The 25443-nt window shown below is 51.4% G+C and overlaps 1 protein-coding gene across 1 annotated transcript in view; it reads left to right on the top strand.

The window, feature by feature from the left end:
- The first annotated feature begins 231 nt into the window (after positions 1 to 231).
- Positions 232 to 25443, top strand: part of Cd6 (CD6 molecule) — a 37404-nt gene continuing 12192 nt past the window's right edge. The window contains exon 1 of the mRNA XM_015478029.2: positions 232 to 487. Within this exon, the coding sequence (XP_015333515.1) occupies positions 427 to 487 (61 nt within the window). The 5' untranslated portion in view covers positions 232 to 426. The remainder of the gene's footprint in view (positions 488 to 25443) is intronic.

A 25443-nucleotide genomic window follows, 5' to 3' on the forward strand; every position in this document is an offset into this window, starting at 1 on the left:
CAATGGGTCACTTTTCCAGCTTGGGTTGACTCGGCATGCGCTAAATGCCAGTGTCCCCTCTGTCACCAGGAATGAGGCATGGCCCTTTTGTTCCTTTTTTCCTTTCTGAGAAGACCTTTGGGGAAGTGTGTTCCTCTAGGACTCTCCGGGTCGTGTGGGCTTGGTGGGATCATGGCACAGGCGGCTAGGGCTCCCCCATCAGCCCTTGCAACACGAGCCCGGCTTCCTGGAGACCAAAACCACAAGCAGAGCGTAGAGGCGTGAGATCTCACAGGCTGAGTTTGGTCGCTTGTGTGTAGGAGAGAGCAGCAGAGAGAAAGACACCAACAGGAACAGAAAGGGCAGCCCAGGAGAGACGGGCACACAGCGTCCTCCTCCAGGCCCAGGATGGTGCTTCCCATGGACAGGCACGCGTAGCAGTCAGAGATGGCTCAAGACATGTGGCTCTTCTTAGGAATCGCTGGATGGCTGACGGCAGCCCTCTCAGGTAGCCACCCTTCTGTCACCTCTTGCCACTCCGGCTGAGTCCTACCCTCTTGGCCCCTTTCTGGTAGTCTCCTCGTGGCCACCTTTCTGGAGCCTGTTGGCAAAGACATGACCAGGAGGCCCTGGCTGGGGTGACAGCCCTGGGGCTTGGAGAGGGCCCAGGAACCCCCTCAAGGGGCTGAAATGTGGCTGGGCAGTGCTGCTGTCCAAAGAGTCCTCCTGGGAGTGAAGTGTTGAGGCACCGCGGGGCCCCCGGGTCTGAGGAGGGAGACACACCTCCCACCGGTAGGCTGGGAACTCCCCCTGCCCCATTTCTTACCAGCTCACGGAAGGAGCCTCACCTTCCAGAGAGAAAGGAATGTGATAGACCTACTTTCAACACCGATGCTAAAGCTCGGGGCTCACCAGATCCTAAAACCCAAACTCAGAACTCCCAACAATCAGTCGCTGGTGGCTTTGGAACAACCTCTTGGGGTAGTTGAGGGCACAGACAAGCAGCAATGCTCTGGAGAACCACGCCTCGCCATTCTGACGGCCTCTGAGTGCCAAGGTACCCTCCCCACTTGGGCCCTGGACCAGGTGGCCACAGAGCTGCGCTTACTAAATTCTTGGGCCCAAGGACCTGTGTGGGAGACAGTCCAAGCCAGCCAGAGCTGGGCAGGGGCCAGAGACGCAGGAGCTCCTGTCCTGTTGGGTACTCCCATTTGGAACACAGCACTCAGCCTCGGGGGAGAGGTCTACCCTGCAAAAGGGGAATCGGGTGCTTTCAATTTGGTGTGAGGGAGACTCAGGAAGGCCATGTCAGGCACGGCACGGGCGTTGAGCTGGCTCGGGGGCTGGGAGCATGTGGGGAGCGCTGAGGGGTGGGGGTGGTCTCTTCTCTCAGTCTCCATCTGCAGGTGTGTGCTGCAAACCCCCTGATGGCACACTGGTTTAAGGAAAGCCACTTTGCTCTGGGAGCCGCAAATCTGTGCGTTTTCGGCCTGCAAGGGTCAGGCCTTGGCTTTGCCTCCCTGGCTTGACCAGCATTTCCCCAGGCGGCTCCTGGCACTCAGCTTTCTTCAGCCCTGAGCTGAGAGCAGACGATGTGAGAGGCCCTCCATCCACCTCTCCATCAGAGCCACCTCCTCTGCCCTCGCCAGGAGGCCTAGCAGTAGACTCAGGATTAGGTCAGGGTCAGAAAGGTCTATGGCCGACTCCACCCAGGGCTTCAGATCAGCTCTTCCTAGCAGAATGAGAACCAGGGGCCCTCGTGCTAGAGCCCATGGGCCAGCTGATCCAGTGGGCCAAGAGAACAGGCCTTGAATACTGCCTGAAGGGGAGCTGGGACCTCAGGGGCCGGGGCAGAGCTTAGGGGGTCAGAGCTGGTCCTTCGAGCCCAGCTCCCTACCCGTCAGTCTCTCTCGCCCTAAGAGCTGCCCGGCCCACCACATTCCCAGCAATCGTGCTCTCCTTGGTGTTTTTGAAACTCTGTTGATGTTCAGTTGACTCACTTTTTGTTACAAATACAAGTTTAGTTTTGAAAGGAAAGTTTACATCACGGTTGTAAATGGAAAACCAATATCATTTGCCATAAATAAAAGGTAAAGAGAAGCATTAAAATGAATGGCGGCAAAAAAACATTTTGGAACCGCGGGGTTGTGGCACACGCCTGTAATCCCAGCGACTCGGGAGATTGAGGCAGGAGGATCGCAAGTTTGAGGCCAGCCTCAGCAATTTAGCAAGACCCTCTCTCAAAAGAAAATAGAAAAGTGGTTGGGGACATAGCTCAGTCGTAAAGCACCCCTGCCTTCAACCCCCTGGAACAGGGGGAAAAATCTGTTAATATTCTAGCTGAAAGTTGAAAGCATGCCAAGGACCTTGAGTCTGAAGCTCAAGGGCACCTCCTTGTTAAAGGGGTGATGTGAAGGAGGTGATGAAGACCTTGGCTCCAATCGCTTTTTTCTACTAGGTTTTTCGGAGGGACCGAGGCTCTGAGCAGGGTGCAGTTCCCTCACTGTGATGTAATGGCATTCAGAGCCTCTCCCTGAGACTGTCCAGGGCCACACATGGTCTGATTTTTCCTGCTGAGAAACACAGCCTGGTGGGAAGGGCTTTCTGGGCAGAAGAAAACTGCACCCCAAAGCAGGCTTGCATCCCAGCTCCAGGGCCGACGGGAGGGAGGCTGAGCCGCCAGCCGGTGGCTTGTCTGAGCTTCCTGCTGTCTGTCCTGCTCCTCTGTGTCCTAGAGCTGCATGTGGGGGGTCTGTTTGGGGCCAGCCATGTTTGGGGAAAGGAATTAGAGCCTCTAAAGAGAAAAGGGAAATGATGAAGAATAGGGAGGAAAAGAAACCGAGAACGAGGCCTAGGGGACGCCCAGGACCTGGAGCCCAGGAGCTACGAGGTCCAAAGCCTGAGTGGGCTGCCTGGCCCTGCGGGGCCTTCAGGTTGGTAGAGTCTGGCCCTCTGACCACTGGCAGACCTCCTGCCCTGCTCCAGCTCTCCAGCCCGGGTCTCCCACGGCTCTCGCTCTGCCCAGGTGGCCTGGGTTCTGGAGTGGCCTCTGGCAGGGACTTTATGTTGTTTGGGTGACGGGGACTTTAGGGATCTAGGCCTTCTGATTTTGCTGCTGTTGCTCCCTGTAGCCCTCAGTCCGGAACCCTCCGATTCTGTGCCTCCGTTTCCTGATGTGTCAACTGGGGATGAAGGGGGCAGAGAAAAGGAACTTTCACTGGGGAGGATGGGTGGGGTCAGGAGACCTGAAGCTTTGGCCCAGTCCTGCCGCTAATTCACCATGCAGCCAGCTGCTGGTCTCCTCTGGGCCTGTTTCCCTGTCCGTGGAATGGGAGTGTTTGGGGGCAGAACTCATAAGGGCCCGTGCAGACCCAACTCTCTGAGGTGGTCACACAGAACCAGGCCCATGACTCTAATCCCATCAGTGCCGTAGGTGGTAAGGTCCTTAAGGGCTGCATTTGTGTGCTGAAAAGGCAGTTTGTGGTTACTTTAAAATAACAATATTTTGGGCTGGGCCTACGGTTCAGTGGTGGAGCACTTGCCTAGCATGCACAAGGCCCTGGGTTCTATGACCAGCCTCGCGCAAAAGGAAAAGCAAGAAAAAAATATTTGCCTCTTATTAAAAAATTTAAGATAGGGCTGGGGATGTAGCTTATAGGTAGAGCACTTACTTATCATGTGTGAAGCCCTGAGTTTGATCCCTGTACCACAAAAACAAAAAAACAGATGGATAAAAAATAAAAATTTAAGAATCTGTTTTTTCCCCCTTAACTTGCAAATTCAGTACACAAACATCATTTTATCAATAAGCCCATTGATTTTTAACAATGACTTTCATAAAGTCTTTAATATTTGAACCAACAAAGCTGAACAGTGCCGCAGGCCAGGTGTTATTTTGACTTGTTTACAGACTCTAACAGAACAGAGTAAGCGTCCTTAAATAATACATACCCTTGACATCTGCAGCTAATGAATTCCCTTAGATCTGTGCTGTCCGACATGGTAGCCACTAGAAACACACTTAAAATGTGGTAGTTCAAATTGAGACATGTAAAGTGTAGAATATATAGCAGATTCTGAAGGTGAGTTCTAAGAAAGGATTTAATCTGTAATCATAGTTATTTGGGAGGCTGAGGCAGGAGGAGTTCAAGTTTGAGGTCAGCCTTGGTAGCGTAATAAGACTCTGTATCAAAGTAAATTTTTTTCAAAAGGGCTGAGGATATAGCTGACAATATTTTAGATATGGAGGGTTGCTATGATCAAGTTTGCCTCCCTTCTTGCTTTAAACGTGGTTACTAGCAAGCTTTAAAATACACAGGTCGCTTGCATTATATTTATACTAAATAACACTGCCTTTGATATTCTAAATTGCATTTATGAATTTAATGAATCCCATTTTCTTCCTTTTAATTCTTCATTTTGTGGTTCTGGGGATGGAACCCAAAACTGCCGTCTGAGTGGAGTGGTAGACAAGCTCTCTACCACCTGGGGACACCCGGCTCCATGGATCCCATTTTCTTACTGAATAGAAAACAAGGGCGGGGGTGTAGCTCAGTGGTGGGGAGCTGGCTGAGCACGCGGGAGACCCTGGCTCCCATCCTCAGCACCGCAAAAGCAAAACGAAAAGACCTTCCCAAGAATTTCAGGGGCTGGGGAGGTGGCTCAAGCGGTAGCGCGCTCGCCTGGCATGCGTGCGGCCCGGGTTCGATCCTCAGCACCACATACAAACAAAGATGTTGTGTCCACCAAAAACTAAAAAATAAATATTAAAATTAAAAAAAAAAAAAAAAAAAGAATTTCAGAGGAGGCTTTTAGTTCTTAAAAAACTGAGATGGGTCCCGACTACTCAGATCTGGTAAATATTCTAATGGCACTCACAGGCGTTGCGGAGTTCCCCTAAATGTTAAACTTGAAATTTGAATTGAAGTCAGTGACTCCATCACATCTGTGAAAAACTCTACAGGTTCTAAATCCTCCCAAACACAGGACTTCAGGCCCCAACACACAGAACTTGACCCACTCAGTAAAAAAGTACAGCTCCTAGGGATTTTTGTTTACTTTCTTGTCTCCACTTTCTAAAGTCTAATCTTCCTGGGATTAAAAGCCCCCTACTAAGGAGAAATCAATTGTGAAATCAGGTGACTTGGGTTATCCCAAGCAGGTTGGAATTTTCCATCTCAGTGGACTTGAGTTCAGGTCAGTTTTTTTGTTGTTTTGCCAAAATTAAGAGACAGTCCCCCCATGCTTCTGCTGACGGACATGCTGCATCCTTCAGGACAGCTCGTGCCCTCCCAGCGGGCTGGTCCCTCGACCCCCAATCTCTGCATCCAAATGACACAAACCTAATCCTCTTCATCTGTCTCCTCATGCTAAGGGGCTCCCCATTTGATTTGGATTAAATCAAATGCTCACATTCATTTTCTGTTCGCCTTTTTTTGCGCATTCTTCCTGTTTGCAAGACTCTGTCTTTGGGCTGGTGATGTGGCTCAGCGGCAGAGCACTTGACTAGCATGTGCAAGGCCCTGGTTTCAATCCCCAGCACCAAAAATAAACAAATAAATAAAAGACTAGGTGTCGCAGGTGTATCCATAACGTGGGACCAGCTTAGTGTGGCCGTCTAGGTGCAGGTTGGTGACTGGTGAGGACAGTTAGCATGGCCATTACTGCAAGGGCCATCCAGGGTGGTGGGACTGGTACACTGACCCAGATGATCACAGAGGGATCTGGAATGAGCCAGATACACTGCCTCCGTGTTCAGCCATTTCCCAATAGGAATTGTACTGGGCTCTAGCTGTTGGAGTCTGAGGCTAAGGAACCAGCCTTCTCCCTGGGACAGGTAGAAACAGGCAGGTGGCCCCTACTGAGTCTTCAGGATGGGGGCTGGAGGGCCTCCGAGAGCTGCCTAATAGGAAGAGCACCCAGGTACGAGGCCACCTTCCCCCGGCCTGGACCACAGACGTGAAACCACTGACTTCGACGCCCACGCCGGGTGCTAGGCCTGCACCCTGTGGGGCTGGTGTCCCCAGCTCCTGTCTGCTTTGCCAGCCACAGTGTCCTCTGACTCTCCCCTCATCCTCTGCAGTGGTCTACCTGGCCTGGGGTGTGCAGGGTCAGAGCATGGGGAGTGGCCCAGAGCACTCTTCCCGGGGCCTCTCATTCTAAACCTCCTTTACCTCACAATCCACTTAACACTCCTTTTAATTGATGCTTTGTTTTATTTTTGTTTAACGAACTAACCAACTGATGAACTGCTGTATTTATTTTTGTGGTGCTGGGGATTGAACCCAGGAGTGCTTTTCCACTGAGCTCTGTCCCCAGCCTATTTTATTTAGTTGCTTTTTAAATTTTGAGGCAGGGTCTCACTAAGTTGCCCAGGCTGCTCTCAAACTTGTGATCCTCCTGCCTCAGCCTCCTGGATCACAGGGATTATAGGAATGGGCCTCCATGCCTGGCTTAAATGTGTAAATACATTTAATTTTAGAAGAAACTGTATATGGCTCACTCGAAAGGAAAGCAAATGTAAAGCAGCATAATGAGGGTAATGGTGAAGACAAACTTAATGGACCCAAAACCATGTCATTCAATCCTAGCCGGATGCTTTGCTATTTTTTTTTTTTTTTTTTTTTTTTTGCTGGAATGGAGTGGTGTGGGTATGGAAAGGCATCATAATGGCTGAAATAAAGATAAAGGGACATTTACTTCCTCACGTAACTTAATGGCACATGTGTCTGGTTGGTGACACCTGACCATTGTTCGTACCTTGGAGTATGCGCTTCTTGCTTTGAAAACACTGATCCAGAGGGGCTGGGCACCATGCCCGCGTACAGGATTCAGGGGGAGGCCACCTGCCCAGCGGCCTGAGGACATTCTGGATGGAAGGGCCCCAGACCAAGCAGGCCCCAGACACCTAGCAAGCTCCTGCATTTCCCTGGTGAGCCGTGAAGTTGGGGATGGTATGCAAACCATGCTCCCTACTTCAGCTCTGGGAAACGGAGCCCCTGCAACCGAGGAAGAGAAGGAGCCCTGGGAGGGGGGGGGGGGAGATAGGAATGGAGTTTTGAAACTATCTCTGACCTTCACTTGCAGGGTCATCTGAGACACGTGTCTTCTTTTCTCTGACCCCAGTGCCTCCCTGGAAAAAAAGTGGGCAAATTGAACACTAAGGATGTTGCCTAAAAATCCTTTCCCTCTAAGTATGGTCCAGGGCACCTCAGAGGCGTGGAGCAGGGCGGCTGGCTGTGAGCAGCAGAATTTAGCCCTAGGTTGGGCCCAGTATCACAACCCTAGCTGGAACCCTGGGGTCAGGCGGGCTTAGGTTTCCCGTTCTAGTCTACATGACCCTGAGGTTGATTCTGTGCTGCACGTGAGAGATAAAACTCCCAGCTCACCAGGGTGTAAAAGTCAATTTAGATAATGCTTCCAGGGCTGGGATGTAGCTCAGTGGCAAAGCGTCTGCCTTGCATTCGCAAAGCCCTGGGTTCGACCCCCAGTTCCAAAAAAGACAAAAAAAAGAACCGCACCAAAAAAAAAAATAAGATTAGATAATGCTTCTGAAAAATACCCAAGCAAAATGCAGTGCTCCAAAAAAAAAAAAAAAATGTTAGCTTATAAATGTCGCAAGACCAGGTCAAAGAATCCCTGTGCAGAGGAACACAGGGTCTGGTAGTTAACACTATTTGCACGATGAGCTCGTTGACCCACGTGGCAAACCCATTTTATAGATGAGGAAACTGAGGTTTAGCGAGGCTTAAGAAATGTGTCCAAAATATGTAGCTGGTAAGTGCCAGAACTTGGGCTTAGTCTCCCGCAGGCAGTGCAGGGCTCCTCAGTCACAAGGGAGTGGCCTGGCTTGGGTCCAGGAGGTCCTCAGTGCTCCTCCAAATACCATCCCCACCCCCCCTGGCTGGTGACCTCCCCTCTGAGTTCAGCAGCAGCTGTGAGGGGTCTGACTCCCAGCTGAGGTCCTGGGACACCCTCCCTGAAAGGCCTCTTGGCCACAGATGAGAGGGAGCCCGGCTCCCCTGCGCACTATGGCCCCGCTTTCCTGCCAGTTGCCAAGTGGATCAGGGCCAAGAAGGAAGGCAAAGTCAAAGAGGCGCCGTGAGCCAAGGGAAAGCTTACCTGAGGGGAGGCTTCGTCTCTGTGCATTTATTCAGCACCTGCTGCGTGCCAGGCCCCGGGCTGGCGCTGAGATATGAAAGGTTTCCATGGAATACCTTCTAGTGTGACCAGGGTCAGTATAGGCATGGCAGCTTACCTCCCTCACTGCAGGGACTCACCATTCTCCAAGTCTCTCCTTGGAAGGCTCACCCCACACCGGGACTCCTCCAAGCCAGAGTCTGTGGAGGGAAGAACGGCACCACCTTGGGTTGACTCGTCGACCCTGTACCCCACCGAGCTGGAACTATCGCCCCCATTTAGAGGGTGGGGAAGCTGAGGCTCGGAGAGTTATGTAGCTCATCCCCGGTGGTACCTGATGCTGAATTTAAAAGTCCATGTCTGTACATCTCCTGAATCCTCACTCTAAATCCTTCAGATTCAGGGTGTCTCAGGGAGCTGAGAGTCAGGGCAGGGAGGACGGGACAAGGCTGTTTTTCAGAAAGGGGGACATTGCTGTCTCATAGAGTATGGCATTGAGGAACAGAAGGTGTTAGTACACAGAGAAGGGCAGAGAAGGGTGCCGAGAACATTCTGGGCACAAAGGCATTTTAAAAGGAGTGCGAGTGAGAACTGGTGTGGGAGCTGATCACGCGCCAGTATCGACTTCCTGGTCTTGGCCACCTGCTCTAGCCATGTAACCAGGAAGCTGGGCAATGGATACACGGCATGTCTCTGTGCTATTTTTGCAATTTCTTGTATAATTCTTCTATAATTTCAAAATTAAAAGTTAAGGGAAGGAAAAGGATTTCAGGCAGAAAGACCCATGTAAGCAGAAACCTGAAGGTGGGATAGCCCATGAGGGGCTGGCTGTGGGGACTGACCATCGGCCAGCCCCATTGATCTCAGGGGTCCTGTTGGGTGCGGGAGGCCACAATTTCCAGGGATTTGCAGTCGAGGCTCCTCCCGGCTGGTGTGTCGTGAGGATGTCATGGGCTGACAGCCGTGAGAACACCACACACCGTGACCGACTGAGCGATGTGCACACCCAAGATGCACACCTACCCGGGCAGTGGCAGGGACAGTGGCCTCAGGGCACAACATAAAACGGCCTTCTTATGGATTTATGATCAACTATCCCCATTTTACTGATTGAGTGATTGAGGCCTGGGGAGGTGAAGGGACTCTTCCTGGATTGTAGCAGGTACCAGGTCTCTCACTCGACCTCCATCTCCAAAGCCAATGCTCTTTCTCAGCCCTAGAAATCGGGCAGGGGACCCCACCCACCTCAAGATTTCTGCAGGAAACTCCTCGCCCTGGTCTCTGGATACTTTCCACACCCCACCCACCCTTGGGTGGGCTGTCAAGGACCCGTGTAGAGCCAGCTCTGTCGCGGCCAGCCTGGGTAGCTGCACTGAGCCTCGGCTTCCCCAGCTGGGCAGCAGTGTCAAGGGCAGTCCTCAGAGCCCAGGGGTGGGTGCAGCTCCATGAGAGGTGGGCGGTGGGGCACTTGGAGAAAGACGGGGCTTCCTGGGAAGGCTGGCCTGCTAGGAGACCCCCTGGGCCACAACAGCCAGGGCAAGAGCTCACGAGATGGGGCCGCAGAGGGAGAACCGAGAGGGGCCCAGGCTTCCACCCACAATTTCATGGGCTCCTGCGGCCCCACTGCCTTCTGCCTGAAAACCGCACCTGAGAGAGACCATGAGGCGCCCGGCAGGGTGTTGGGTGGAGGAGGCTGAGTGGCTGGGCCTCTGTCCCTTGGGTGATCCTGGATAGGTCCCCAAATCAGGAAAGTGATTCCTGCTTTCCTCTGCAAGGGAGGGTGCCCTGGGTCTCCCCTGTGTTTGGGCACACAGTAGAAGATCCAGCCTCTACACTTCCGGCCACTCCTAACCTCTGGGGGGGACTCCAGGTGGCACCAGCAGATGCCCAGATCCCCTCTGGAGTCCCCCCTGGGCCACATCACCACAGGGGTTAGGAGTGGGGCACAGGCTGTGAAGAGAAGCCTCAGATCTGGGGGTGGCTCAGGGGAGCCCACCCGAGCACCCCACTTCCACTGCGGAGGTCACCTCCTGCTCTGCCTCAGGCTGGACATGGAGGTACGGTCACTGTCTTCAGAAGCAAAGCTGAGCTCTGTCCATTTTATGTAAGAGCAGACTGCTGCCCAGAGACCTTAAGCGGTACGATCGGCGGCTACCGCCCTGGGACCCGAGTCGCCTACTGGCCACTGGCCCACCCCCACCAGCTGCCTCTTTCTGAATGGAGTTGGGGATAGATTCTATGTGCCTGTCAGTATGTTTTTTGCTGCGTGTTCATCAGTACCAGAAGGGGATCCTGGGGGCAGGCAGAGGCGGGGGAAGGGTGGCACATCGACTGCCAGCTGCCCACCCCCCCCTGTGCCAGGCACCTCGCATCCCTTCTCCCATCCAGGGATCATGCTCTCCCAAGGAATTAAACCACTGGAGAAACGCGTGGCCCTGCCCAGATGGGCTTCTAGGAACACAGCAGCGTCCAAGCTGGAAGGAACCCAGAGAGCCAGCAGTTGGGTCCTCTCATTTGTCAGGACCCAGCTGCACGTGGGAAGGGAGGCTCCTGAGGTCCAGAGCTCGGGTGAGAAGCCAATTCTGCAGGTCCCACCAGGGCCTCTTCCCACGCGGTATCCCACGCGGTACCCCACACATGCTCAGCTCCCCACTTCCCTGCAAGGTGGCAGGGCAGACTGGGTTCAGCGTGAGCACGGGTGACCCTGGGCTCTGATGTCCCTGCTGGGGGAGGCGAGGGGTGGCCTGTTCTGCAGCTCTGCCGAGCCCGCCCAGCTGCCTCAGTCCCTGGGCTCCGGCATCTTCTCCCAGGGCTTCTTAAACGGTTTATTTCAGCATGCTCTCAGACTTACTGAGACGCTGCAAGACTAACACAGCAAGTTCCAGAGGCAGGCTCTGACTGCTTAGCGAACACCATTTGCTTTATCATGTCTATATTTTTTTTCTCTTACCTATTACTTTTTTCCTGGACCATTTGAGAGTAGGTTGGGGAAATAAATATTCCAATACATTTTGATTTTGTCCTTTGGCTGCTTTTTTTGTTTTTCAAGACCGAGTTGCTATTTAATCCATTCTGGTCTCAATTGAGAACTCCCGTCTCAGCCTCCCAGGTAGCTGAGATCACTTGCACGCACCCTACCACACCCAGCAGATAGTAACTTTTACGACAAAAGAAAATTCTGTTCAATGTGCTGCATTTAATTCTCACTTCTCATTCTTCTCTTTTGATCTTGAGCACTTCCTCAGATTTTCTTTCTCTTGGATGACGTTGATCTTAAAGCATACGGGCCAGGTATTCTGAGTGTGTCTGATAATTCCTCCTAACTAGTTTTAGATCATGCCTCTTTGGGAAGGAATACCACAGATGTGATGTGTGTCCTTCTCTGGGCACCGTCAGCAAGTGTGTGGTATCACTTGTCCTTTTTTGCTTGGCCTAACTGATATCCCGGCTAAGGTGTCATCTGCTGAGGGTCTCCACTGTAAAGTTTCTCTTGGCCCCCTTTGTAATCAACACGTATCTTGTTGGTAAATTATTGGAGAATAGGTAAAGATCTTGGTGCCCTCCCCTCAGTTGTGACATTATGAATGATCCTAACCTGAGTCGGTTCTTCTAACTATGGTTACCTGGCAGTGATGTCATTCGGCTCCATCATCCCCTCTATATTTATCTTTATCGACTGGGTATCCTTGGCTGAATCCTGGGTGGGAGCCAGCGGAAGGCTTGTAGGAATGAGGCAAGTAGGAGCGCTCCCACAGGCCACCATCTTGCCCTGCCTCAGATTTTGGAGGTTGGCTCCATTCCTCTCCGCCACTATGGCCAGTTCTCATTTGTCACCTCTCTGCTATCATGTGTGGGTGCCATTTTCAGTCACAGAGGTCATGGAACAAAGCCCTAGTCTTCAAGGAGCTTGTAGTTGAAGGAGAGACGTGAACAAGCAAGTAAACACATTTTTAGAGTAGCATAATGTCAGAAAGGAAGGGGGTCGACCTGCTAGAGGGGATTTCAGAGGAATGGGAGAATGGGGGAGATGAGGTTGGCGGGGTTGGCAGGGTTGGGGGCATAGGTACTGGGGTTTAGGATTATTTCAAGGTAAAGGAGAAATCATCAGAGAGTTTTGAGCGTAGGAGTTTGTGATGTGATCTTCCTTTCGTGTGTACAAAATTACTCAACGAGTATTTTTTACATCAACACCTTTTTCAAATCTAAGTTTATTTAAATCTAGAAATCTTCCTTCGCTACCATATGTCTGGAACCAATACTACTTCAGGAAACAGGATAGACCCAAATACACACATAAAACGTGGAGAAAGAAGGCGTCGGTGCTCAGCCTGCCTGTCCAAGCCCCAGTTAGCTCTTCCTTTGTTACAAAGTGTGGGGTGTCAGGGGCTGAGCAGCCCCCCGCTGAGATTTTTTTTTGCAGGAGTAAGGAATTGGAAAAGGCATAATTTGCTTATTGTGTGATTCAACACTATTTCATCTTGCATCTTCAATTGCCTTCTGAACCCAGGCTGGCATGGGAAATGGTTCACTAATTGGTAGAAGCAGCAGGTGGCAGAGGCCTCGAGGGCTGCCTGGCGCAGGAGAAAAGCAACGCACAATCTGAGGTGGAGGGCCGGGAGGGTACCCCAACTCCTGCAGCCAGACCCCAAGGGGTCCAACCCAGTCTCTGACCACGGAGAAACTGAGGCCCTGAACAGGGGACTTACCCGGGGTCCTACTCAAGGCTGGCCTCAATTCTCCCGGCTCTCTGCACTCCCACCCAATTCTGGCTGAAAGTTTAGACATGATGTAAACATTAGTCATCCTTATTGTAAAAACCTTGCAGCGACCACATTAAAAGGCATGAAGAGAGAGAGGCAATCTCACCCAGCACCTTCGCACAGCACAGTCATTCGTTCTTGGAGGAGGGAATTTTTGAAGTCCCGGGAGTGTCCCGGTCATCTCCGGTGCTCATGGCTTTGGGCTGGTTTTCGTCCACATGGGTGAGGTGGCCGTGGAAGCTTGGATTCTGGGATTTGTGTTGATTTCAGCCTCCACTGAGAACTTGGGCAAGTTTCAGGACCTCTGAGCTAAGATGGGTACAACCCAGAGGTCAGATCCCCAGTTTCTGTGCTATAGATGGAGCTCCTTGTAGACCCTGATGGATAATTTTTGGTCCCCTGCAACTATGGGGCTCAATTCTCAGCCACCTCATCATAACCCTGAAACTCAGCCCTGCAAAGCTTTTGTGTGCTGACAGACTCCATGGGTATTGGAAGTAAAGGATGGCATCTCCCTCCATCTTGCCAGCTTCTCCCCTCCCTTCTAGAACTCTCTAGAAGCTCCTCTGAGCTCCCTCCCCTGGAGGCCTTTTTCTTTTTTTATGGTGCTGGGAATCGAACCCAGGGCCTTGTGCATGTGAGGCAAGCACTCTACCAACTGAGCCATGTCCCCAGCCCTGGAAGCCATTTTTTTTTTTGTGGCAGGCCTGGGTGTAAAAGTAGGTGACTTCACTGCCATAGTCAAGTATCACAGACTGAGTGGCACAAAAAACAGAAATTTATGTTCACACAGTTCTGGAGGCTAGAAGTCCAAGATCCAGGTGTCAGCTGTGAGGGAGAACCTGCTCCAAGCCCGCCGTAGCTTCTAGAGGTTTCCTGGCAGCCCCTGGCCCGCCTTTGGTTTGCAGAAACGCCATTGCAATCTCTGCCTTCATTTTAGTACGGCTTTCTGCTACGAGTGTATTTGTGTCCTAATTTTAGGACACCTATTGGATTAGGGTCCACCCTTTTAACTTGATCACCTCTTTAAAGACCTTCAAGTAAGGTCCCATTTGAAGTATAAGATTCCAGCATATCTTTTGGGGGTGGGGGGACACAATTCAGTCTACGGTAGCGGGTGTGTATGTGGGTCATTCGTTACTGTATGTTCAGGCAGAAGTGAAAAATCCCAATCCTACACTACTCAGGAGTGGCATCTCTGGATCATGATGATGGACATGTTTTCCAGAGTGACTGTACCAAGTCTGTGCCCCAGCAGTGGATCCATGGCCTGCCCTTTTACCCAGTCTCCTTGCCCATCCAGGGTGCAGAGTGTCCTCTGTAGCCGGGCCTCCCTCGGACCACTAAGGCCAGAGACTTTCCTGTGTTTGTGGTCCTGTGGCTCCTCGTCTGCCACGTGCCTGTTCCTTCCTGGTGCCTGGTTTCCCTCTCTCACCTTTTCCTTTTCCTTTCCAGAGGAAGCTCTCCATTAGTGCAGGCGAGGAGAGACAGAGGAGGGGGAAGTGAGGGTGACCTTTCTGGCCTCATTTGTGTGTGTGTGTGTGTGTGTGTGTGTGTGTGTGGTACTAAGGATTGCTCTACCACGGAACTGCACCCACAGTCCTTTTTATTTTTATTTTATTTTTTGAGATAGGGTCTCCATACATTATCCAGGCTGGTCTCCAACTTGCAATCCTCCTACCTCAGCCTCCTGAGTATCGGGATTATAGGTGTGTACCACTGCACGGGGCTCTGGCCTCACGCTGTAACTGAGAGCTGCTCATCCCGGATACCCTTTCAGGGGAGAGGCAGGAAACCTTTTTGGGTCACAGTCTCTTTTGGGAACCCGCAGGCCAGGAGCAATGTAGAGTTTAGAGTGCTCTGGATTTCAAAAAGATGATAGCGTATGGTCATTATCCATTATGGAATGTCTCAGCAGGGGCCAGGTCAGCCACTGCAATCAAATACCTTCACACTTCTGTAGCAACATGTGCAGTTATTCACACCACAGGGAGTAAGTCAAGGCCATGAAAGTCCTCATAGGGGTCCAGGTCAGGTCCTGCCACCGAAAATTATGGAAACGCCTTCAAGTGGGGAGGCTCCGGGGCTTCCCTTGCAGTAAGGGGTGGTGCAAGAGGGTTCCCAGAATGCCACTGGCCAGGCCCCTGGGTGCCTGTTCCCTCTTCGACACCAGTACAGGCATTAAGAGGAAGCAGGGTATTTGAACACACACCTGGGTTTCCAAAGTCCACACACTGCTAACTCCATGAAACTGGCTTCTCTGCTCCCCAGGACTCCAAAGTTTGGAAGCAAAGTGGCCAATCACAGGGGCAGGCTGGAGTGAGTGTGGGGGGGGAGGCTGAGCCAGACCTTCACCCCAAAACAGTGGGTGCTAGGTGCTGGAGCCTGAGGTGCCTGCCTCCAGCTTCTTCAAAGGTTCTCAAGCACTCATCCCACTAGGGCAGTGACCAAACATCTCTCCAAGTGTCGCTGGCCCCGGGCGGAAGGGCTACAGACTTTGCACCACAGAGAGAGGCATTGACCAAAGACACTCAGGGGCTGAGAGAGCCACAGCGCATTCCCGGCCTTAAAGTCAGGGCTTGCATGCCTTTTCCGGGGAGCACAGGAACCCCCTTGATGCCAGGCCAATGGTGGATCAAAGTGTGTGTGTGAGAGGCGTACAGAGAGAGAAGCCTGTTACCACCCTACCTTCCTCACTGTGGAAGGTGCATGTTAGACAGCTCAGGTTGGGCCAAGGCCTGGATGTCTACTTCTCTCCATTGATTTTTCATCCCTGAAGACTCCTACTCACCCTCTAAAACCCCTCCAAATCTGTCCCTTGTTCTTTGAAGTTAAAATTATTCTCTCCTGCCTCTGTTTTTTTCCCAGAACACTTTGTTCTCAGCCCTGGGATAGCACTTATATCTGATCATCATCAACTGTAAGCACATCTGTGCCCTCCGCAGGGGCATGGGCCAGGCACAGAGCTGATTGAAAGTGAGGAATCAATGGTGGATGAATGAATGGCTTCTGCCAGGCTAAGCGTTCAGAGAAGTGAGCACTGGAAGGGCTGGGGGCTCCTCAAAGGCACCTAGAAGTGACTTGCAGAGGGGAGCGTGGGGTGATGGTGCATGGGACAGGGGAGAGTGTGGTTGGGATGTAGAAAGTTCTGAAGTCAAATCCTGGGTCCACTTCTTAGCAGCTGTGACCTTGGGGAGACCGTCCCATGCTGCTGAGCCTCAGTGTTCTGACCTGAAAAGCTGAGACTTGTCAGGCCCCTACGGAGGACTGAGGAGTGTGCTCGTATGTGATCCGGGGTAGGCGGCGGCTGTTCAGAGGCTACCTCCCTTCCCAGAACCCATGTTCATTTCCTGAACTTGAATCCCTGGGTCCACTTGGACCCTGAGCCACATGGATCCACATGGCCACTGGCCACTGCCAGTCCCCAGCAATTAAGGACATGTGGTGGTCACAGAGCATCAGGCTGAACATCCGCAGCTTCTCTGTGAACTTGGATTTAGTGAAAGAGAGGAGGTGGGTGGTGGGTGGGAGAGGGGACCCGTGGGCACAGGGGACAAGCAGGTAGCCGGGGCTGATCCCAGTTTCCAGCCCAGGCTAAAGTGCCGCCTCTCTTAGAAGGGCCATGTTTCCTGCCAAGAAGGGATGCCGATGACTTCCAGGGGCTCTGGGCGCCCCACCTCGAGGTGCCTTCTCTTAGAGGTTTTAGGCCACCTTGAACGGTCTCAGCCTCTCCTTCTGGAGTGGGGACAATTTTCACACCCGGGTTTCATCCACCCAGAAACTGCTGTTCCGGCAACTCTGGGCGACTGAAGCAGGGCCCCTCCGAAAGCCAGTGGGTGGGGGCAGGCCCCCTGGGAAACCCTGCAGGCCGGCGGTTTCACCTCCATTCCTCCAGCCTGCAGGGCCCAGCGCGCCTCCCCAGAGGGCTCTGGGGGATTTCATTCTCGAATTCAGTCTCTTGAGTCTCTAGCCCAAAGCACCAGGCCCGTGCTCCTTCCAGCCTTTGCTCCTGCTCTGTCCTCTGCTCAGCATGCCCTTCTCCCTCCTCTCTCTTGTCCAGGCCACCTACTGTCATGGGAAGGGTGAATCTGGTCAATAAACTTGGGTCTGAATCCGGGCTCTGTGGACTCCAAGCTGTGTGACCTGGAGTGGGCAGCTGAGTTTCTCCGAGCTTCTTTGTGGGTAAATGGGTTTTGAAACAGCACTTCCTCATGGGTTGTAATACGTATCAAGCACAGAGGAAGTCCTTGGTAAATGTGGGCCTGCTCCCCTGCCCAGCGACAGCTCCTTGACCTTTAAGCCCTAGCCCAAAGGTCACCTTTCCTGTGATACATCCTGGACTCTGGTCAGCTCCGCCTGGTCAGAGCAGACCTCTCGCTCCTCTGGGTTCCTCCAGTACAGTAGCTGTGACTCTGTCCACAGAAACAATTCTAGTTGGCTCTTGACACTCAGACCTCCTAGGTGGACGCTGTCCCTCGCCTCCACCTTCCTCAGAGAAGAATAAGCCTTGGAAATGCTGGGGAAGGTGTGGTGAGTTCTAGAGGTTTCCATCCGTAATAGGGGCAGCTAGGATTTGTTGAGCACTTACCGTGCACCCTGAGGTGATGAGAGGGTGTGATTAGGGGAGCCCAGGAGACCCTCTGTCTGGGTTCAAATCCCCACTCTGCCTCTTATGAGCTCTAGAGTTCCTTCACCTCCTGAATCCTAGATTCTCCCGTCTATAGTGGTGATAACAATCATGTTCACCTCTGAGCGCTTTGCCATGGTTTTCCCAGCAGGGCACAAAGATCGCTGGCACAGCACATCGGCATGGCTCAATTTACAAACGTTTTCCACATATGGGTGTTTTAAAAAATTATTTTTTGTTATTTTGATCACTAAAAATCATATATTCTAAATTGTCACAGAATTAAGAAAATACAGAAAGACAAAAAGGAAAAAACTTTCCAATGATGCTTCCAATTTTGGGTGGATGGTTTTCTCCTGCAGAATCTTCTACAACTTACACTTATCATTGTCTCCAACATCCATCTAAGTAGGGGCGAGGGGAGATCTAGTTCATTCATTTAACAGGAGAATCCAGTCTATGATACAACACAGTATATTTATTTCCAACCGGTGGACTATTGTTACCGTACTTCTAATCTTCTTCTGTTACAAACAGTGGACATCCCTGAGACTATCCTATTTTCTGGGATACATGTATCACATAAAGGTATAGTCTGGGGATTAAGGATCTTGAACTTTATTTATTATCAGCACTTTTTTTTAAAAAACTTAAAGAAATTTTTTAGTTGTTGATAGACCTTTATTTTATTTATTTATTTATTTATATGAGGTGCTGAGAATCGAACCCAGTGCCTCACATATGCCAGGCAAGTGCTCTACCACTGAGCCCCAGCCCCGGCCCCTATTGTCAGCACTTTTAAATGCATCATATTCTAAAGACATGGTCATCCTGTATATGGAGCTTGTGATCTGCTCTTCCACCCTCCGTGCATGGGCGAGCACATGCACCTATCTTCTTGGGCACTTACGGAGGCCCAGGAGCTGGATTTGTCTTGTGAGTTTGCATCAGTCCTATGAGGCTTTCCTAACCATGAGGTGACGGAGGTAAGCTGGGCACATGAAGAGATTTCCCCAAGGTCACACCAGAGTAAGGAGGAAGCTGGGATTGGAACCCAGACATTTGATTCTGATCCCATGCACCTTCTGCTGCCCAAGACCTGGTAGGTAGTTTTCTCCAACCGGATCTAAGGGCTCCATGCAAGACCTCTCTGTGAATAGGACTCTACAGGAGGGACCTGGACCTCCCCCTCCCCCACTCAGTGGTCTGAATTCTATGGCAGATCAAGAAGATGGGTTCCGTGAAAGTCCAGTGTTTCTGCCCCTGTGGGTTTTCTTGGAGCCAAATCCTCACAGTTATCCCTTGGGATTTTGACTGAGGGACTCATGACCCTCCATATGGAGGTGTCTCATCTTAACACCTGGTAGCTGCAAAAAAAAAAAATAAAAATAAAGCACAGCCCAGGCAAGCTATGAGGCCGAGACCAGAACCTCTTCTTTTAGAGAACTCCCGTTGCCATGGCAACTGCAGCCCACCTCTCCTCTCCAGGAACACCTGTCGCCATCTTTGCAGAGCCAGGGAAGCCAGCAGGCAGGTTGTGAGTGAGAGGGGTTCTAACAAGGCTCAGAAGAAAAATGGGGAGGGAGGAGGGAAGGCGCAGCCCTGGGGAAACTGGACTTGGTCCTTTGGAGAAGAAGGCTAAGGACCCCTCAGAGTCATCTGGATGCCCAGGATGGAATGAATGTGGAATGAATGGCCAACTGCCCTCTCCTATCCACTCGTGTACTAGAGGAAGGAAGTGTTATAGGGGATCATAACAAGAGCAACTGCCAAATCCCACGTCCCAAGCACTTTCCATACATCATCCACAAACCCCTCAAAGCAGTCCTGTGTGGCCTGCCTATGGTGCCCCGAGCCCGATCAGAGCCCAAACCCAGCTGGGCTTAGAGACTTTCCCAAGGTCTCACAGGTAGTGATCCACAGAGTTGGTTCCGATTGCTGTTTTTTTTCTGTTTCCAAAGTCCGTCTTCTATGACAAAAAGAGTGTACTGAGTTTGGAGGCTGTGACACAAATGGATGGGTGCCTGGGGAAGGTGGCACCTCTTCTCCTTTCTAGATCATTCCACTTACACTTATCTCTCAAATACCAGTGCCAGCTCCCAGCCCAGGGAGCAAGTTCAGCAAATGTTAATGGAATTGAACGCAGGCCAGCCACAGACTCATTTCTCAGCCTTCCAGGGGAACGTGGCGCACACGCTCTCACTTTCTCGGGCAGGCGGGGGAGTTCCAGAAATTTAACATCCCCCAGAGCCTATCGTGTTGCAGTGGTCTTACCGTCCGCTTCTTCACGGCAGAGATATGAGTTGTCCTTTACTTCTCCTTGGATTTGGTGGTAGAGGAGGGGCGAATTAAAACCCAGGCATGCGTGGAAGGTAACATGCAGGTGCACGTCCGTCCCCTGCTGTGTGACATGGTGGCAAAGGTTTTAAAAGTCTGCCTTTCTTTGGCCCGAGTGACTGAAATCCTTCAGCCCTGGGACTCAGTGAGCCTTTGCCCTCTACTTCTCTGGGTCAATCAGGTGCATAGTTTTCTTTGGGTCCCCAAGCCTTTCCTAATTATAACAGAAAAGTATAAAAACAGACAAAGATCCTGTAAAATAATACCACAACCTGTAACGACTGGCTTTCCCTTTGGCCCTAAAGGGAGAGAAGTAACTCCAGCCTTTCTGGGTTTGGAGACCCCAGTGGGTATAAACTGGTCCAGTTAATGCAGTAGGTCACACGTGTGAGCAAGAGTGACAGATCCAAAGAAGCCCCCAGCATAGCTGCAGTTTGTTAAGACAAAGCACAGTCAGCCCAACTGGATGTTCAAAGGCAGAACACGGTCATCCCTTCCGATCCAATCATGTTCCTGGTGTAAGCCAGCCCGACACTTCTCCCCAGTTTTAACAGAACAGCATGGTTTTTCTTCTTTGTAGTTGCCTGAGTGATTGCTCACCACCAACGACACTAAGCGAATCTCCAAACCCCTCACGACAGCATGAGCACCCTCCCGCCCAGGGCTCCTCCCCTGCTAATTCAATGGTTCTGCTAGTTCTAGATCCTTCCAAATGGTCTGTCTCTCCAGCCTCAGAATTGAAAAGAGGGATGTTAGTGACGGAGCCTAGGCGTGGGAAGGTGTGGGCGCAGCTCGTGGCTGGAGGCCAGACCTCTTGTCCCTGCTGCGAGGGGCTGTGGGACAAATGCCTCCCTGGGCCCCCTGCCCTGCGGGGAGGAAGGTCTCCTAGTGGCTGCTCATCTTTGGAGTTAGGGACCTCCCTGGTGCTTGCTGGGCCGTGTTACTGGTGCTGGGGAGAGGTGGGTGATGGTTTCTAAGCTCAGGGCTGGTTGAGCACCACAGAGTCAGGAGGAGTTTGGAAGATCACCCGGGGCTGTCACCACTCCCTGCCTTCCTCCCTTGGCATGGTCACCCAAGCAGAAAACAATGTGAGTCTCTAACCAAGTGAGAGGGAATGGTTAAGAACGCAACCCTGGAACCGGACAGCCTGGGTCCAACAAAGCAAAAACAAGCGCTCTGTGCCTCAGTTTCCCCACCAGGTAGACTGACTAGGAGAATTACATTGGTTCATTCCTCTAAAGTAGTCTTTAAAGGGTTTGGTGGGTAAAATGACTATCTAAATGCCAGCTGTCATTGCTGAGCGGGTCTGTGTCTTGGGGTCTCCCTTTTCCCTATCAGAACATGGGGAGCATCACATCGTCCTTCTCTTGTCTGCATCTTAGACTTGGGATACCCAGTAGGTAACTGTTCCCATCAGGGTGGGTGGGAACTAGAATATTAGGCACCTCTGGTTGCCTCTCGAATGTCCACCTGTAGCTGGGAACGTTGGTGTAGCTGGCCACCCATTGCAACTCGGGGCCAAGGGCAGGCAGGTGTTTGGGGACTGCTTCCTGAACCAGCTGCTCCTTTGAATACCCTGAGCCTGAGCCAGGGCCTTGGGAGGCAGTTCAGCCAGGGTGCTCACAGCCTTTGTCTCCTTGCTGAAGCCACAAAAGACTGGTCTGCCTGAGATGATGGTGGTCTCCAGGTCAGCCAGAGGCTGTTAATTAAATATGTTAAAGTAATAGATATTTTACTTACCCCAATATATCAAAAATATTGTCATTTCAACATGCTACCTAGAAAACAATTACTAGTGAACCATTGTTACATTTTTTTTCCCTCATTCAATCTTTACAACACAGGGTGGATTTTACCAGTGAAGTACACCTCAATTTGGACACCAGAATTTTCATTAGTGATACTCCATCTGTATTTAGATGTTAACTTTTCTCCTATGTCATTAAGAACTGTTTATACCCAGGCACGGAGGCACACACCTGTAATCCCAGCAGCTCAGAAGGATAACAAGTTCAAGACCAGCCTCAGAAACTTGGCAAGGTCCTAAACAACCTGTCTCAAAATTAAAAAAGTAAATAAATAACATGGACTGGGTTGTGGCTCAGTGGTTAAGCACTTCTGGGCTCAATCACGGGTACTAAAATAAAGGAACTCTTTATAGTTTTCAGCAAATATTTTTAATGTGCTGTTTCCTAACCAATCCCCCAGTCACTTTTAGACAATTCTGTTGTCTCCAGGTGTGGGCTACTGTTTGGTTGCTTGTTTTGGATTTTGTTGTTTTACTATGAGAAACAACACGGCCGGAAGCTTTTGTCTCCAAAGCAAAGTGCTTCAGAGCTCTGTGCTCCCTCGTGCAGTGATTAAATGTCATCTCGTCTCACCCTCACCACAAGCCTGCAACCTGGGTACACCTCTGTGGGGGCGGGTACTCGAGATTAAACCCAGGGTCCACTGAGCTCCATTCCCAGCCCTTTTTATTTTTGATTTTGAGACAAGGGTCTCACTAAGTTGCTGAGGCTGGCCTCAAACTTGCGATCCTCCTGCTTCAACCTCCCAAGTGGCTAGGATCACTGGTGTGCGCCACCATGCCCAGCCTCCTGGGTACCTCTTATTGGCAGCTCACAGAGGGACGACCTGAGACTCAGAGGGTTTCAATGGTTTGCCTGAGTCATGCCAGTTAGACGGAAAAAGGCATCTCAAACCATCCAATTCCAAAGTGTGATCTCCATGGAGGGGTATTTGGGCCATTTCTTTGGGATACGTTTCAGAAATGGAAATACTGGACCCAAAGGGCCTGGTTTGCTTTGCTGCAGCTCCTGTCGTTAAAGGCTGTTGACGCATGGACTTACAAACGCTCTCTGTGGATCTCCTCTTCTGGCAGGTGACACATGCCACACTTCCCACACTCGTTCTTTTTGTAGCTCCCACCTCCGTCTTTCTATAACCTCCACTCTCCCGGCCTCCTCCCCCTGCATCCACTCGGCTACCATTTATTGTGCACCTACTTGTTTCCCAGGACATCTAATGGCGCCACCCTCCTTTCTGGCACTCACCTTCCCCGAACCCCCGTGGCTGGTGTTCCCCGGGCAGTATTCCTGTGTGCCCCCAAGACACCTGAGGAACTGGCACCGGGAAGGCCAGGGGCCTCGGCTTTCTTCGGTGTCTATATACCTCCTCTCTCCCCAAGTCCCTTGCGGGAAATCCCAGGGGCCCCGGGGGAAACAGGAGACCTCAGAGCCCCATTTCCTCCGTCTCTGGACCAGGAGGCTCTTCGGTGCTCTCACTCCTGCTGTGCCCAGGCCCTTGAGCTGCCCCTTCCCTTGGGGTCTTCCTCAGACTGCCCTCGCCCAGGGTCCCGTCCAGCTCAGGGGCTTCCGCTGGGGACTGGCTTGAAGGGCTGCTCCTTCCTGGGCTGAGGGGGGCCCCAGCTCCTTTCTCCTCTCCCACCCCTTCCTCTTCTTGGTCTGTCACTTTCTAAAACACAGGGCACAACTCAGCATGATTTTTAGGGACACACCAGAAACTCTTAGGCAGTGAATGAACTTAGCATTAAGTAACAGTGCGTCGTGTGGTAAAGAAAGTTCAGTGATTACCCTCGTTTCATGGTTCCTTCTGATTCTATCAAAGAACTGGTCTATTTGAGGATGACGGTGTTCCATGCCACTTCTAACATGGTTTCAGTTGTGCTATGTTTATTTTAACGCCACCTATTTTAAGCAAGCACTCTAAAACACATCTTTATGTCTGAGTAGTATTTTTGCATGTCAGCCTGTGTAACTAATTCTACATACACGAAGCCATAGCACCCGCGATTCTTCAAAGCACAGCCTTTAAAAAACTGCTTCTCTTCATCACTCTCCTCTCTGCGTCTTGCTTTCCCCACTGGACCCAACGTGAAAATCCCTCCAAGGGATCTGGGTCTGTGTCTTCCTTTATAAGAGCTGACCAGGCACCACGCTGGAAATGGACCGCAGGTTCCCCCACAGACAGATCTTCACTCCATTTCCAATTTTTTGTTGTTCAAAAACCTAATAATGAACATTTTTATGTCCAGGTATCTTAAGGCAGTAAAGCAAATCCACAGGTTTCTTTTCAAATAAATTTAATGCATAAAAAAAAAATAGAACTAACTTGAGGTGTGAAACACAGGGCCAGGCAAGACGGGTAACGGGGACCAGAAGCGCCCACCTCTCCGTGCTCCTGTGTGCAGAGGCCAGGAAGGAAGGGCAGCTCAAGGTTGCTTTTGCTTGCTGTTTCAATAGCACCGGAGAACACCCAAGCCAGGCTCATACCTTGGGAACAGGGACCGTAAAATACCTGTGACACAAAAACCAAAATGCCTGAGTAAAAACCATTTCACTAAACTGCCTTGGAGACAGCTGTCCTTGAAACTGGCAGCTGCCTGCTCTCTCTTCCCTTCAGTCAGTCAGTCGACAAACAGCACACGCTAGGGCACAGGGCTGACCCAGCCTGGGGCCCTGCCCACCTGGATTTTCTGGTCTGGAAGAACCCTTATGTGACTTAACTTATGAGAGAATGATCCTCCACACCCAGAGAGAAAAGCAGAACTGAGTTAGAGTTCCAGTACACACAAGGTCACACACAGCCATATCCTCTACTAACACACAGTCCCTCCTGCTCACACATGTGGGTGTGCACACACATACACACACTGTAGCCAGCGCCACGATCTCCTGTCCCCCTCTTCCTGCACATATACGAATAATTGAAAGCTACTCGGGAGCACTGGGACTGTTGCTGTGGGAACCAGAATTCTGAAATCCCAACTTGTGGGCATCTAAATTATTGCTCTGAATATTACATTCGCTGCAGAGTTGTGCTCTGAATTCTGAGCCATTTCCCCTTCAGGGTTCAGGCTGGGCAGCCAACCAGGGAGCTAGCGAGGAAGGGCAATTAAAGCCTGATTACTTCCTGTCGGGGTGATGGAGTGGCCCCGACAGCACTCACAGGAGGGCTGTATCTGCTGGGTGTGTGTGCACACGCGCGTGTGCATGCTCATGCCCATGGGGCGTGGGTCCACGGGATGTTCTAGGTGAGGCCCTGAGAATGTGCAGTAGCATGCCCAAACCTTCTGCTTCTGCTTCTGGCCAGGCCCAGATGCCCAAGACTGTGGTAACCACTACAGCCCCAGATGTTCATAGCACAATAGAGCTTTATTCCTTCTCATACGAAACCTGGCCTGGGTCAACATCCCCCTCCACCTCCTAGTGCATCTGGAACCCAGGGCACCTAATATCCCACAAGATGAAGGAGGCTCACCTCCTCTGCCCTGCATTGGCCTGGAAGTGGACACATGTCATTCTGCCCAGATCATAATGGCCCAAACTTAAGTGTGTGACAAACAGGGAATGCACAGGGGCTCACCTGTGAGCAAGTGGGCCCCTGCCACAGCCCTCCCCTCAGGCTTGCAAACTAGAACATTCTGGGCCAGAGTGGGATGAGCTCCTTGGGGACAGTTCAAATTCTGGTTCTGTTGCTTGCTACTTTGGTGGCCTCAGGTCATGCACGTATCAGTCAGGGTCCCAGCAAGAAGCAGGTAGCGCACTCAAAATACAGGAGTTTGGAGGGAGCTTATTTTAT

Source organism: Marmota marmota, unplaced genomic scaffold (assembly GCF_001458135.2).
Source record: "Marmota marmota marmota unplaced genomic scaffold, marMar, whole genome shotgun sequence".
NCBI lineage: Eukaryota > Metazoa > Chordata > Mammalia > Rodentia > Sciuridae > Marmota > Marmota marmota.